Genomic DNA, 15,711 nt, shown 5'->3' with positions numbered 1-15,711 from the left:
AAAGGGCTATTTTGCACAGGGAAGTGGAACTTGCAAACCCTCAGGTGACCGATGACACCAGAACCTAGCTCTTCCTGAGACGGTGATCTTACCCCTGCCTCAAACCCTGACGTACTGCCCGGTGACGCAGATATCGGTGTCAAACAACGGAGAGACTCCGGCCCCACTCATGTCAATGGGAGTTCGGTGGGTCATTGACGTGGGTGGGCCAAGATTCCACGCCAAGCCATTTCTGCTGCTTTGCGGCCTATTACTGCGATGGTTGCCGAGCCAAAGGGTACCTTGGAAAGAACAAGGGAAAGTCTCAAGACCCCTTGTGTTTAAAGGTCCCACAACAAACCCAGACGCAAAGTATCCGATGCTGAGCTCAACTGTGCTGTGGACACATGGGAGAGCCCCTAAGCCAGAACAGCATGGAGCACATTTGGGGAAGAGAGGAAGTGACTTGGCTGGATGAAGGGCGTGCTGCACTCTACCTCCACAAGGGAAAGCCCATGCACTGAGACGACCTATGCCAATAGTTTAGTAGTGAGGCCAACGGTGTTAATGGGCTGGAAGAGGAAACATCAGCTCCCAGACTCAAGATTTGGCAGGTGATTTTCAAAAAGGTTCGATTTCAGTTTTCCACCAATATCCTGCGTCCATCGGGTGCCTTTGACGTCCCAAAGCTCCACAATTCTCCTCCAAGACATCTAAAGGCCCCGTGGCACGGAAGAGGGCTCAGGAAATGACACTGCACTGAACAAACTATTTGCTTCCAAACAACCAAGGAGAGAGGGCATGAATCTAACTCCAGATACAGCATTGTTAATATGGTACAGTAAAGGAAACACAGACTACTACGGAGCAGCAGCCAGCCCTTGCCAATGAAGGGCTTTTTTCCACACCCGAGAACCCCATCACCTCACAGCACAGTGTCGCAGGCAATCCGCGCACAAATGGAGGTGCCTCTACCAGCCAGTGGAGTGTGGAGAATACGGAGACAAGTAGGAAGCTCCATCTTTGACCAACACAACAAATCAGGGCAGAGTTCTTCCACGTGACGCCAGAATGAAATGAGATAAATTCAGTCTCTCAGTAATGGCACCAAAGCCATTTCCGAAACTCGGCTTTACACCTCCAAGCTGCTTCCTGAGACCAGCGTCTGCAGCAGACCAGAGACCCTCCTGACAGATTCATGAAATGAAATGTAGTCCCATCCAACCGTACCCAGGTACTCACACTCTCAAAGAAGAGTCGCTCTTCATATGAGCCTTGTTTTCCTCCCAGCGGATTATCTTGGACGCTGCGAGGTGGAGGAAGAGCAGGGGCTGGCTGGGTTATTTGCCCGAGGTTCTGACAACACTTATACCAACTCTGTGGTAAAGGTACTTCCCAGACAATGCCAAACAAGCGGAGCACCTGGATTCCATTCCGGTAACAACACGACTGTATCAGGTGTGAGTTGCCCTTTGTGCAACCTGGCTTTATTATGCCAGGAATGTTACCTAATGTGGCTGAGTGATCTTATGACACAGCTTGTAACCCACAGCGGGGAAGCCGATCCGGTGGTGGATAGGCTCAGGTCTCCAACAGATTTCCAGGTGGGACCACTTTGCTTCCCCCAAGCCAGCAGGCTGGGCAGTTCAGTGGTGACACAAGTACCAGAGAACTGAGTGAAAAACCTTCCCGCCGGGCACCAAACTCAGGGAAAGAAACCGGGTTCATCAACGCCACATCTAAAACCACGGGGGGAACTTTCGCTCCAATGTTTTGAGCGTTTGACAAGGAGGAAATGAAGGCAGGTTTTCTGGCAGGAAACAACTGATCTTTCGCCTTAACTACAGCTATGTGAAACTTTCTGCCCACAAACCAAATCAAAATATGTATTTTCCAGTTCTGGGCTTCGCGTATGAAATTTTGGCCTCTTTTCTGGCCTCAAATCTTCCTCCCCCCAGATGTCAAAACTCCATGTGACCTAGGGCACTACGGATCCAAAGGAAATGCCAACCCTAACTTGGTCTGGGGGAGCCTCACCCCACACTTCCCTACTTTGGGTAGGTTCCCAGCTTTTGGTGGGACATGCCACAGGTGTCTCTGGTGCTGTGTTTGGAAAGGCAATGGAATACAGTGGTCTGGCAACATCTCCTGGGGGCCGTCAACAAACTCAACTGGAACACTCGGGGGAGTGTCTAGCTTCCTTTTGCACGTGGGCAAGAGGAGATGGGAAGCAGGAGGAAAACGCCGCTGCCTTTGCAAAATATGGAGGGGTTGGTGGAAAACAAATAAGTGGGTGAAAGCTGGGGATTGCATCCTGCTGCAGACGTGAGTTAAAACTTCAGATTAACTGAATAAATCGACAGCTATCACAACATACCCCACAGTAATCCCATTGAACTCCAGTGCCTCTCCCGCAACTCAGTGCCTATTGCCGCTGCGTTCCAGGAGGCCTTCCCCAGTGCCAAGGTGGGCTGCACACACTCCGTCTAAACCTGCAGGAAACTGCCACACAATAGCTTTGGAAGCAGCAAACTTTGGGGCTCTGGCGGGTCGGTCAGTGCAGCAGATAGAGCATCTGTATTTCAACAGGTGGCAGCTGTGTTCGTCCAGGTGCAGATCACCAGCACGCCCCTCTCAGCCCTGAGCGTGGCCAGAGAGCAGGCGATCTCGTCTGTATACGTATGTAAACGGGCAACCACTCGCAAAGCGGCTGTGCGGTGCCAGGGAGCAGCCCAGCCAAAATCCCTGGAAGAGGCGGGAGCCTGATTGGCTCTCGCCGGCTGAGGTCAGGTGCTGTACTTTAAACAAGGAAAATTAAACTTCCGCAAAGATAAGGGAGCAAAACGGCAGCTGTGGCAGAGGTGGAGGGAGAGGAAAAGGTAACAGATGGAAATCCCTGCAGCGTCACGGGAGTGGATCGTCTCAGTCCAGTCCAGGGCACAGCAGTGTCTGTATCCGAAAGCCACCACCACTGCCATTCAGCAGAGAAGCCAACGCTGAACAAGCCCGGGAGACCAAGCTGTCGCCTCCCGAGAGGAGGCCTTCCGAAGGGAGGGGGAGGCACACTGCAGGGCAATCCCATCGCCCCTGCCTGCTCCGCGTCATAGCAGAGGGCATCTAGCTCTGGGCCGGTCAATCCAGCACCTGATTCACTTCCAGAACTACACCTTAGAAAAGCAAACAACGGGAAGTTTGACTAAACAAACTCCCCCCGGGGGCACGGGTGCTGGAACTAGGGGGCTGCCGCACCCCCTGGCTTGAAGTGGTTTCCATCAGATGCAGGGTTTACAGTTTGGTTCAATGGCTCTCAGCACCCCCCACTATACAAATTGCTCCAATGTCACAGTCTGGGGGCTCCTGCCTCAATATCAGAGTCAGATTTCTGTTTAACACACAGGGGCGGTTCCAGGCACCAGCGCTCCAAGCACGTGCCTGGGGCAGCAAGCCGCGGGGGGCGGCCTGCCGGTCCCTGTGAGGGCGGCAGTCAGGCTGCCTTCGGCGGCTTGCCTGCGGGAGGTCCGCCGGTCCCGCGGTTTCAGCGGCAATTCGGTGGCGGGTACGCCGAAGGCGCGGGACCGGCGGACCTCCCGCAGGCAAGCCACCGAAAGCCGCCTGACTGCCGTGCTTGGGGCGGCAAAATACATCTGTTAACACATCAGGCAATGGCGCAAGCTCTGAATGATGGGCAGACCTGGAGGATGATCCCAAATGATGAGCTACGGGTACAGGTGGAATCCAGCCAGACCAACAGGTGTCTCAAGGAGAACTTCTCCCCTCGCTCCAGCCTGCCAGGGCCTCCATCCCTGCGCTGGGGTGCGACATATCCCGGGGGAAATCTGGGTTGTCTGGGTATTGCCAGGATCTAGGCTCGACAGCTGCAAGTGGCTCTGCAGCACATGATATGGAAACGCCGTGTGATTTAATTATTAGCCAGTCTAAATTATTAGCCAATCGGGAGGCTTTTACTGTGTTATTAACCAACTGTACTTGATAAAAGAATAATACTTGGTGAGAATAACCGAGACTGTATACACACGACCATGGCTCTTTAGGAGAACGTTGATCGCTAATTTGGCTCCTGAACCACTGAGGTCTGAGTATCACTGTTCTAGGGCAACAAAGCCCTTGGAGCCACTTCTGGCTAGTCCTTCCTTTGCAGGAACCAGGGACCTGCTGGAGAGATCGTCTTGTTCAGATTGGTTCCTGCTAACTGACGGGGGATCAGGCACTCAAGGGGGACTTCTTAACTTCCTTCGGACAACACATAAGCGATCTCCTTGGCTGCAGACAGGGTGCAAATAGGCAGACCTCCTGTCTCCAATGCAAGGTGGTGTGGCTGCGGCTGGAATCCCCCCGGTGCAGCCCCCTGCCAGAGGGGGACGGGAGGGCAGATGAAGTCTCCTGGGCTAGGAAGGAGTGGGGTGGGATGGCAGGAAGGGAGGGTGCTCTGTGAAGCTGGGGGGTGCAAAACCCCATCAAATCAGCTTGGCTTTAACACAAGACCAGGTCTATGCCTCCTAATAACATATTGCACCGCTTAGCAGCTCCAGCATGGAGGCTTTACAATAACCAACTCTACACACATCCATGCCCAGGTTTTGAGAAAAGACGCCCAAGCACGTTTGCGGCAGAGAGCTGGAGCAGGCAAGGGGTCCGGCAAGCAACCGACGGGACCCTCTCTGCACTTTTCCTAGCTCCAACCTGCAGCTGACAGAGACAACTCTGTGCTTCTGCACCCGGCTGAATCCAGGACCCGGCTTCCCAGCTCGGCTCTTGGGACAAGCAGCAGTTTTGCGTTACTCATTAATATCTAGGCTGCACATCATGTGTCACACACACACACACACACACACGGGTGTCAATTTACCGCCCCAGAAAACAACCCCCGGGGCTTGTTTACGTCGCAGCGAGCTGGTCCCCAGCCGCGAGGAGCCCCCGGGAAGTTCGCTGGAGCAGCCGAGAAACCTGCCCGTTGCTTGGCAAGTTTGGAAAACCCCCCAGCCGCCGCCGCAGCCCGTCCAAAAGGGATCCGCAGTCAGAAAGTGACATCCCCGCGGAGCTGCCCAGCGCGCCCGGAGGGCAGCGGGGTGTGGGCGCAGACCCGGCCAGCGCGCGTGGAGAGACCGGGGCGCTCTTTGGCAGATCCCCGGCAGAAGCTGCCGGTCCGGGGCTCCCCTCGCCCCTGGCTGCTCCCAGCGGTCACTGGCCTGGGCGGGTGCAGGTGGGCTGCGAGCTGCGGGATGATCTGGGGGTCCCCTGGCTGCCCCCCCAAAGCAGGACTTTCCCCCTCTTCCCCCAGCTGCAGCCGCAGCGGGCAAAGCGCCCCGCCCGCCGCCCCTGCCCCGGGACGCCTTCGGCTCCCCGCGCCCCGGTTACCTTCGGTTCCGTTTGGGTCTGGGCCGGTTCCCCCCGGGGCGCGCCTTGCTCTGAGCCGCTTCCCCGCGCCGCTGCGCTTTAAGCCGCCGGGCTGCTCTGCGCTCCCTGGCCCGGGGATCGGGTGTCAGCAACTGGCCGCGTCTGTCAAAGCGGCTCCGCTCCCCCTCCCGCGGCGAGCAGGAGCCGGGGACTCTGCCTCCCCCCCGCTCCCCCCCTGGCTCTGCCGGGCTGGGAGCCGCTCCGCGAGCAAAGCACATTGGGCCGGGCTGCCGCCAGGTCCTAGCGCTGCCCGGCCCGCCCAGGGCGCAGGGTGGCTTTCACTTTCTCCCTGCCCTTGGCGGCTCATCATTGGCCCAGGCCACAAGAGCCAAGTCCCCCCTGGCCCAACGTGGGGTGACCAGAGATCCCGATTTTATAGGGACAGTCCTGATAGTCGGGGCTTTGTCTGACATGGGGCCTGTCCCACCCCACCCAGCCCCCAGCCCGAGTTTTCACACTTGCTCTCTGGTCACTTTCGCCAGCTTTAGCCGGGCACTCTCCTTTGGCTGGCAATGACTATCGGCAAGCTCCGGAAAGGGGAACTCCCCCACTAGAGAGGGGGCTGAATCCTGTCGCCAGACGTCCCCCTGGAGCGCCCACTGGGTGAGGGGGGTGAACAGGCCACACTGCCACTCCCGCGCTCTGCAGCTGCTCTCTGCCGTGACCGTCCCTCTGGGGGGAGATGGGACAGATGTGGGGGGAGGACTACAGCGATCCACTTGCCTGAAGCCTGCTGCGACTGCTCTTGGTAATCTCTGGCCTGGAGCAGAGTCTGCACCCCAAGGTGAGTGGGTCTCCCACCCCCTGTCTCCAAGCTGGGGACTAATTACATGCCCCTCTAGCCCCCCAGAAGGATCCTGGCTTGCTCTGTTTCTCCCCTCCCCTCCCTGCCCAGCTTCGCCTTCGGCAAGATCCTTCTGTGACATCATAATCCTGTCCCCATGACATCACAGGCTGCTGCCATGGAAATGATAGTGATGTCACAAATTCATCATTATGATGTCCACTGGCTGGGATGGGAAGAAGCGACCCCTGCTTCAAACACAGATACAAGTAAACAGGTCTATGTATTTTCCCAGGTGCCTAAGGGAGTATCCCACAAATTCCCTGCCCTGTAGCAAAAGGCATGAGGAGCTCCCATTCTTGGCACATTGCTAAGGGAGGCCAGATGGTCTATTGAGCTCAATTAGGCATAAGGCCCCTGTCACCAGAGTATCACAATCCTTAGCGGATTTCACCTAGCAGCATGGCTATTACCTTCCTTTCACAGATGGGGAACTCAGGCACAGAGAGACTATGGGACTTAACAATGTCACCTGTGGAGGAGCAGGAACTGGAACCCAGGCCTCAAACGTCCTAGGCTAGTCGTGCTCTAACCACTGGAGCATCCTTCCTCTCCACTGGAGATCCGGATTCGATTCACTGCTCTGCCAGTCTCTTAGGCCCAGATCCTCATAAGGATTTAGATGCCTAAAGTCAATGGGAGTTGGGAACCTAATTACCTTTGAGGATCTGGGCCTTTGCCGCTCTGTGCCTCAGTTCCCCACCTGTATAATGGGGATAATCCCAGGGATGTAGTGGGGATACAAATTGTGAGGGGCTCCAATCCGATGGTGATGGGAGGTCAGCTACATAAAATAGATAGCAAAGAGGATGTTTCCGCACTTGTGACTGGACAGGTTAAGGACTACAGTATGGAGACGGTATCAACCAATGTGGCCATGGCTCTATTGCCATTTCTACCAGGTGTATAGCCACCCCGTCCCCTGCCACCTACATCGAGCACAGTGGAATGGCAGGGCATAGCGTAGTATCTCGCCATGCTTGTCGCAGGGAAGTCAGCCCCCTGGCTAAATAGCATCTCGCCTCTTTCATCTGTTTTTTTTTTAAGGCATTCTTTAAATATATATCCAAGGCTGAGGGCTAGAATCACCACGCCGGCATTCCTGCCTGTGTCCGTCTGAGCTGGGGGAGGGGAGGGGATGGCTTCTCCGCTTTATTCCATTTGGAGTTTTCTGTTCTCGGTAACTAAGGGTTTGGTTTTGTGTGTTTCCATTTTTAATAAAGGGAAGCTGGGTTGGCTGGAAAGTGCCAATGCCACAGTCCCGGCGAGTGAAACCCACCCAACGGGCACAGCATGCGGCAGGAATGGTACAATCCTTTCTCCACACGCTGCTCCACCCATCTGCCTCTAGCCAGATCCAATAGGAAGGGCAGGTTCATCGTCACTGGCTCAAACGGTCCCACTGGTCCTGACACTGCGACCAGAGGGCAGCACCAGTCGTGAACATCTCTCTACTGGGGATTGCACTCACACCAGTATGGGCATCTCACAAAGGCCTCCTAAGAGCCAACACGCGGCAGCCGGGCTGTTCCCGTCTCTGGCGCATCTGTCTGTTGAGCACTGTGATTGGGTTTTGATTCCACTGACATTACTGGGAGCCCTTTTTTTCTGCAGAAAAAATGCCCACGGGGAAACCTTGAAAGCTGCCCTGATGTCGAGACAATTATGGAATCATAGAATGTCAGGGACCTCAGGAGGTCATCTAGTCCAACCCCCTGCTCAAAGCAGGACCAATCCCCAGATAGATTTTTGCCCCAGATCCCTAAATGGCCCCTTCAAGGATTGAACTCACAACCCCGGGTTTAGCAGGCCAATGCTCAAACCACTGAGCTATCCCTCCCCACCAAAACAAGGAAAGTGACATACCCAAGGTCACACAGCTGGTCAGTGGCAAACAGAACCCAGGTCTGCTGAGTCATAGTCCAATGTACTACCCACTAGACCACACTGCCTGTCCTCAAGACCACACTGCCGGTCCTGCCGTCAGGGCCGGCTCCAGGCACCAGCTTCTCAAGCAGGTGCTTGGGGCGGCGGCTCTGGAGAGGGGCGGCACGTCCAGGTATTTGGCGGCAATTCGGCGGACGGCCCTCACTGCGCCTGGGAGCGAAGGACCTCCCGCCGAATTGCCGCCGCAGATCGCGATCGCGGCTTTTTTTTGTTTTGGCTGCTTGGGGCGTCTAAAACCCTGGAGCCGGCCCTGCCTGCTGTCTTCTATATTTTCTCTCTTGTTACCTACTTTTTTTTTTCATTGCCTGGGGCATCTGGCTCAAATCAGGCCTTTGCTTTACAAGGCTTCAGTTTCTCCAGGCATTTATTCCCCAACTGAAGCAAAAGGGCCTGATCCTGCATCCAAACATGGATATGAGACCTGACCTCCCAATGAGTTCTGTAGCAATCCTGATAGCTCACAGGCAGTGACTTACCGTGGTCTCACTTGGAGGAGAAGGAGCCGGGATGGACAAAGTGTTTCCAAAAAAAAACCCCTGTTAAGTTGCTTTAAAATTCCAGCTGTGCTTTTGAAATTGTGGTGTGTGTTGTGAAAGCGCCAAGGTTGGATCCAACGAACCCTGACCTTTCTCAAAGCAGAGCTCCCGTCCTGAATGGAGAACAGCAGCAGACCGGGAGATATTTGGATCTGGTTGGTCTGGCTTGCAGTGTCCTGCACTACCCTCGCTGCTGCCAAAAGATTAGCTAATGGCGCACGCATACAAATAGTATGGCCAAGGTTTTCAGAAGCAGCTAGTGATTTGAGATGCCTCAATTTTTGAGAAAAGCAACAGAGGCTCCTGTGGCACCTTTAAGACTAACAGAAGTTTTGGGAGCATAAGCGTTCATGGGTAAGAACCTCCCTTCTTCAGATGCAAGTGCCTCCATTTTTGAGGTTGCTCGTCTTGAGGTCCCTCAAAGGAGCTTGATTTTAAGAAGGCAGGTTCTGCACTTTCTGACGATCAGGCATCTCAAGTCAGGAACCCAAACCCAGAGCTCCCCCTAATCACAAGTGCCTTGAAAATCCTAGCCTATATGGATAGATAAAATAAACTAGGAGGGGGGCAGGGTACTTGCAAACCAGGGTGCAATTGACACATCTGCTTTTGCAATATTTGGCAATTGAGATAATAACCGATCAGGAACAAAATGTCAAGAATGATGGGAAATGTGTTAAAATAACGGTTCCCAGGTCTGTAATCCCCGAAGGGTGATGCTAATACTGTAAGAGGGGTTACCACAGGCTTCTAAGTGAGGTTACAGCGAGAATACAAGGTTGGGGTGTTATTGACAGAGAGTGGTTTTGCAAGCGGCTGCATTTGAAAGGATGGTTCAAAGGGTGGTTAGAGCCAGAAAAGTGAGACAGTTACAGCCCCGCAAAGGTGATCCTAATTGAACGGGTGCAGATGGAAGTGAAGGAATTGAGGAGATTAAAATAAAGCATCTAATTTTTAAATGAGAGCTTGAAATATACGGGAGTGGCTAGCCAAAGGGCAAGTCATGGGGGACCGAGCCGTTTGCTTGTAGGCCACCAGTTCTAACAGAGCCCAGGATGGGTAGTGACCACAAGTTATCCTCTGATGGCTGATTAGGAGCTGGGATGAAATGAATTGGACGTACCACTCCCGCTACAAGCAGACAGGTGTCCACATCCCAGAAAAAGCCACCGGAGTTGACCAGAGCCAGCATCCTTCCTGGCAGCCTCAGCGAAGGACCCACAGACTCACTAGGCCATGGAGAATGAGGCATCCTTCCTTCACAAAGGACTGGGGGGGGGGAGGGGGGGCGTGTCTGTTCTGTGGCTAAGGGGAAGGTTGCAGTGTCCAGCGAGGGTAACCCAGCACCTGGTACTGAATTCACACACACTTGGACAGAAAAGGAACCGAGAAGCTCCAGCAGCTCTATCCATCAACCAGGCCTTTAATCAGGGACCATGAGATGGCTGCTTCCTGTAAATCACATCTCACCCCCCCCCCCCCCCACACACACACACACACTGCACTTGGAAAGATTCGGGATTTCCATCTGTTGAAACTGTGCGGTAATGAAGAAGCTCCAGGCATCCACGCCCCTTAGGATGTCACTGGGCTTTCCCCTAGGAAATTAGGGCGGTTGGGTGTTTTCCTGTGTCTGACTGGGCAGGCCGGCCAGGGGATTGTCCCAGGAGGAGCTGTGGAAATCACTCTACTTGGCTGAGGGGAGATATGATTGAGGTCTATAAAATCATGACTGGTGTAGAGAAAGTAGATAAGGAAGTGTTGTTTACTACTTCTCATAACACAAGAACTAGGGGTCACCAAATTAAATTAATAGGCAGCAGGTTTAAAACAAATAAAAGGAAGTATTTCTTCACACAACGCACAGTCAACCTGTGGAACTCCTTGCCAGAGGATGTTGTGAAGGCCAAGACCATAACAGGGTTCAAAAAAGAACTAGATAAGTTCATGGAGGATAGGTCCATCAATGGCTATTAGCCCGGATGGGCAGGCAGGGCCGCCGAGGGCGGGTTCAGGCCCCGGTGAAAAAAATTTTTCGGGCCCCCCAGCAAGGGCGGACCAGCTAAACAGGGCCGACGAGAAGCGGGGGAAGCCGGGCCCTGGTAATTTGTACCGGCTTCCCCCCACCCTCTCGTCGGCCCTGTGGGTAGGGATGGTGTGCCTAGCCTCTGTTTGCCAGAAGCTGGGAATGGGGGACAAGGGATGGATCACTTGATGATTCCTGTTCTGTTCATTCCCTCTGGGGCACCTGGCATTGGCCACTGTCGGTAGACAGGATACTGGGCTAGATGGACCTGTGGTCTGACCCAGTCGGGCCATTCTTATGTACGTATGGTGGATAACACGTTAGGCCCCCAATTATTACTCTTAGCCTGGGTGACACATAGCCTTGCAGAGGGGGTGTGACAGAGCCGTGTGGGGAAGGGGGAAGAAGGCGCTTTGCTTACTTGCTTTCCGCGGCTGGCCAGCAGGGTAAATGAGGACTCGTTTAACCTTCACCACTTTCCATTCTTCGCTGGGCTCAGCTCCGGTGCTAGCCCCAGAAGGAAGCAGCTCTGGGGCAGACTGTGGGGAGTCTCTTGTAGCTGGGTACCCACCAGCAGATGCCAAGCCATAGCTGTGGAATTTGGGCCCCAGCATGTCTCCATTGGTATTCCTGCTCTCCCGCTGGAGATGCTCTCTCAAGTTTCCTCCTGGCAATTCATTCTTTTCCTCCTGCTCCTTCGGGTTAAAAGGGCAAATGGCTGCAGTTGGCTGGCACCTTTGGTTGCCTTCCATCTCTTTCTCCTGCTGCAGAACCAAACAGCCATAGCCCACTTCTGGGTCCACCTGTAGAGTCTCAAAGCCATAAGAATGCTGGCACCTTTCACTGGACCCGGCACAGCGAGGCTGAGGTTGGAGACAAGGCTGCAGTAACGTTGCCTTAAGCATTGTACTCTCTTTCTGCAGTCTCTTTGGGCAGGGTTCAATGCTTTATGGCCTTTCAAGAGTCTTAAGGCTCAGCCTATTGTCCATACTCTGGGGACTCTCTCCTGTATGGGATAATCCCATAGAATAATCCACTGTTGCAGGGGAGAATGTCCGGGTTACTTGTGGGAGCTGATCTTCACCCTAACCTGAGAGCTTTCCCGTACATTGGGATATGGGTGTTACTGAGAGCAGGTGTGGTTTCTTTTTCCAAAGAGGAACCACGTGTTTTTAGCTGTGAAGTCAGAGTCCCCAAAGACCATTCGAATCTTCTTTGTTTTTCGCTGCCGTCCCCAGATCTCCTAGCAGGGGAGAGTGGAAGACTGGACTGAGGAAACATCAGGGAGGAGCCTTTTCTGGGGATTTTCCTTTTCCAAAGGTGCATCAGGCAGATGAGGCAGCTTCAAAGACCAGGAACCTGAGCGAACAAAACGGAAAGCATGACAGATGTGAGCGTATCGGCAAATATGGGCCTGCTCTGGTCTGAACCAGTGCGGCGATTCCTGTGCTCCTAACACTGCACACTTCATCTAGGGAGAATTGTGTAAAAAAGAAAATAATAATGATCCAGATGTTCCCCTCCTATTAAAATAACATAAGAGGGGGGCCTGGGAGAGGCAGTCTCTGCCAGGATCCCCTCACGGAATCCCCCCACATCACCCTCCCAGCTCCCAGGCAGCAAAGGCCACGTGGCCCACCAGGAAACCTCCACGATCATATCTTTGAGGAGTGACCTGGCCCGTGTGATGTGAGAAAAGGAGAAGGGCTGTGGTGATGTGCTGGAACTCAACGTGCCCTGGGGGAACAAGGAGACAAGAAAGTTGCATTCTGTAGGGGAGAGAAGAGAAGAGAAAGACCTGATTAATTTATTAGTACTTAACTGCAGGGTTGCTGGGTGCCTGGATTCCCCACTGCCATGCGAGGAAAGGGTTAATTCCACTCCTCTGCTAGGGCCTGTATTAGTTATCTTATTCATCACATTCATCCCTTGTGGGTTTTTTGAGGATGAGATGCCAAAGCCCTGAATCAGGTTCTATTGATGACTCAAGACCAGTGATAAATTCCACACGTTCTGTGGTGGCAGCATTACTGCTACTCCCTGTCCAGTTACTTCCCCAGGCTAATTGCCTCCAGGGGAATAGAACAGAAAGGAATTTACGGGGCAAAGAGGGAAGGCTGACCTGGGCTCTGCATTGGGCCTGGCTGGAAGCAGGGGAAGAACCTCTATTCCTGTCCGTACCATATGGGGTCCACCCAGCATGGGACAGGGGAGAGGAGATTTCTGTCTGTACCATACAAAATCCATCCAGTGAGGGCACCAGCTAGGACGTGATAATATTTCGAACTGGTCTAGGCCCTCTGGCCATGTTACTGAATCCATAATAGTAAGAGTTGGGGGAGTTCTTTCTAACCCAGTGTTAACCCGGGATTCCTGGCTAGAGCAGAGAGAGATGAGCCATGTTATCTGTCTAAGGAGTTTTTTCTGCCACCTCTCAGTGTCGTGTCTGGGTGCCCATAGCAATAGCAAAGACCCTAGTGGGCTTCATAGAGTCGGTGGCATTGCTCCTTGTTCAGGTTTCCACTCTGTCTGGGTTACAGTTTGGTCCGACTGTTTGTTTCAGGTGGGGGCTGGTGTGGAAGGGGGTGGCGGTGATTTGAGGATCAGTCTCGCTGTGGTGGGAAGGCTCCTTTGAAGCGGCCCTTCAGGCTGTTTGCATGGTTTGGTGAAATAGCGTCTAACTTGGCTGATGTCTGGTCACGCCAGACCAGGAACAGCAACGGTGCACTCAAGCCCACTCCGACTAGCTAATGACAAAACTCCCATTGACTCCTCTTGGTAGCACCTGGCTAAGCCAGGCTGTGTTGCAATATGGATTGACTAACATGGTTTCAGGGCAAGCATGGACAGGACCATAGTTGTTTCGCTCTCCTTGCCCTGAGCATTAGCATGGGTGCAGAACAGGGTGCACAATAGCACAGTGTGTCTGTTAAAGGAGAAAGGTAACAACACGTGTGGGGCAGGGTATGGGCTATCATGTGTGTAATGGCAGAGTCCAAAGCAGGGGAAATGCCCCTGGAGGGAATCCCTTTTGATCTGTTTAATTACGTAAAATCCAAAAGCCCTGTGCTTATATCACAGCCCCATGGTACTTAAGTGTCATTCCTTAGTGCACTGCCATTCAGAGACCTCTGCCTAATTGTGATTATAGTAGGACCTCAGACCCGTATGGTACACGCCCAGAACCAAGAGACGGCCCCTGCCCCAAAGACCTTACAATCTAAGTATCTATCCCTATGTCCATTATATGCTGGAGGTCATTTATATCTTAACTGGGACATGCTGCAAGCCACCTGATGTCTCTTGAGCCACCTGGACCTGCCTCTTGTCATCTGAAGAAGGCTCTGTGCCTCTGGTTTATCTGAAATGTGGGCAAAGAGAAAGTTGCCTAAGCTAACCAAACCATCCTAGGCTCAACTGCTCAGTTGGTTGTATGACAACTATCCACAGAGGGTTCCCTTTCAGAATCTCTTTCCTCCCTCCCATCACTAGAAGGTTTCATTAATGGACTAGTCATCATGGCAATATGCCGGCATGAAGCACATGAATAATCTATGCCCTCTCATTCAATCCCTTTCCCCCCCACAAGCTTCCACGAGAACCCGTATCAGTCTGAAAACCTGCATTCAAAGGTGCGTCCCATTTCTGAGCAGAGACTTCAGCATTCTTCATGCCTTCACATTTCAATTTTCCCTTTGGGCTGAGCCCAATTTGCACACGGAAATGGAAATTTCCGCAACATTTCCAAACGAAACCTCTTGTTTCACCAGAGGTGTTTCATAAGGAACAAAAACTCTGGTGGGTGCAAAATGGCCTGAAATGGCAAACATTCACCACAAAATTGTGCCCAGTTATGCCTGTTCCCCAGCAAATACTCGTCATGTAGGGGCAGGTTCCGATGTCATTACTGATTATGAGTAGTACTTTACGGTGAGCTGCTCCGCTGATTTCAGCCGGGCTACTGAAGGAGCCAGGAGCCTCTCAACATGGGTAATGCCAGCAGAAGCTAGCCTGAATTGGTAACCTGACTAGGAAAAGAATATTTCACTTGACTTGTCCATGAGCAGAGGAGGCTCTTGCTGCACCTCTCACTCTCCAAAAACTCCTCTCGCTGCTCAAAAGCAAGGGCGGCTCCCGCATCACTTCACTCCTTCAAGGACGAGCCGCTGCGCCGAGCTGAAACAGACGGTGCTGCCCCGCATCGACTGACTGGCACATCTGCGTGGAGCGGGCGAATACCAATGAGCCACAACCTTCCTGGAGAACGGCTGCTGTTGCCCATGCTGCACATAGGATTAGCTGGGCCCTCGCTATACGAAGCCCAGTATGGGGCAGAACCCACGAGGCGGAGCAGGAGGAGGAACTGAGCAAAGCGGGGAGCCAGGAGGGCAAATCCCCTAGTTCATTTGCCGTTCAGTGGCATTTACAAGGAACCTGAGACTAGGGATGACCAGACAGCAAGTGTGAAAAATCAGTACGGGGGCGGGGGGGCGGTTAATAGGCACCTATATAAGAAAAAGCCCCAAATATCGGAACTGTCCCTATAAAATCGGGACATCTGGTCACCCTAGCTGAGACAAGGGGCTAGTGTTCGTTTTCAGCTTCTGTGTCAGTCAATGGCCCTCTCAGATATTTAAATGCAGGTCAGTGACTTATCCAAGGAACACAACTAATTCAACTTTAATGGTCCAGATCCAATTTGGGGCTGGGCTGAACTGCCAGAGAATAGGGTTTTTCATACCTGGATTGTAACTATAGGTTTACATAGCAAATTTCCCTTAACTGCAGGCTGGGAATTCCATCTACATCATAAGATAAGAAAGGCCGTATTGGGTCAGACCAAAGGTCTATCTTGTCCAGTATCCTGTCTTCCGACAGTGGCCAATGCCAGGTGCCCCAGAGGGAGTGAACCTAACAGGTAATGATCAAGTGATCTCTCTCCTGTCATCCATCTCCACCCTCTG

General features: G+C 53.1%; 1 protein-coding gene across 2 annotated transcripts in view; it reads right to left on the bottom strand.

Annotated features, from left to right (window-relative positions):
• The window catches only part of SYNPO (synaptopodin), a 44,049-nt gene extending 32,256 nt beyond the window's left edge, over positions 1 to 11,793 (bottom strand). The window contains exon 1 of one of the 2 annotated variants that reach the window (XM_005295801.4): positions 11,169 to 11,793. In XM_005295801.4, the coding sequence (XP_005295858.2) occupies positions 11,169 to 11,652 (484 nt within the window). In that variant the 5' untranslated portion in view covers positions 11,653 to 11,793. Of the gene's footprint in view, positions 1 to 2,356; positions 2,471 to 11,168 lie in introns of those variants that run through there. The other variant, XM_065556026.1, reaches the window with a different exon arrangement.
• Positions 11,794 to 15,711: the final 3,918 nt, after the last annotated feature.

Source organism: Chrysemys picta, chromosome 8, assembly GCF_011386835.1.
Source record: "Chrysemys picta bellii isolate R12L10 chromosome 8, ASM1138683v2, whole genome shotgun sequence".
Classification (NCBI taxonomy): Eukaryota; Metazoa; Chordata; order Testudines; family Emydidae; genus Chrysemys; species Chrysemys picta.
Note: the sequence above shows the minus strand (reverse complement) of the source record. Positions and strands in the feature narration are given on the sequence as shown.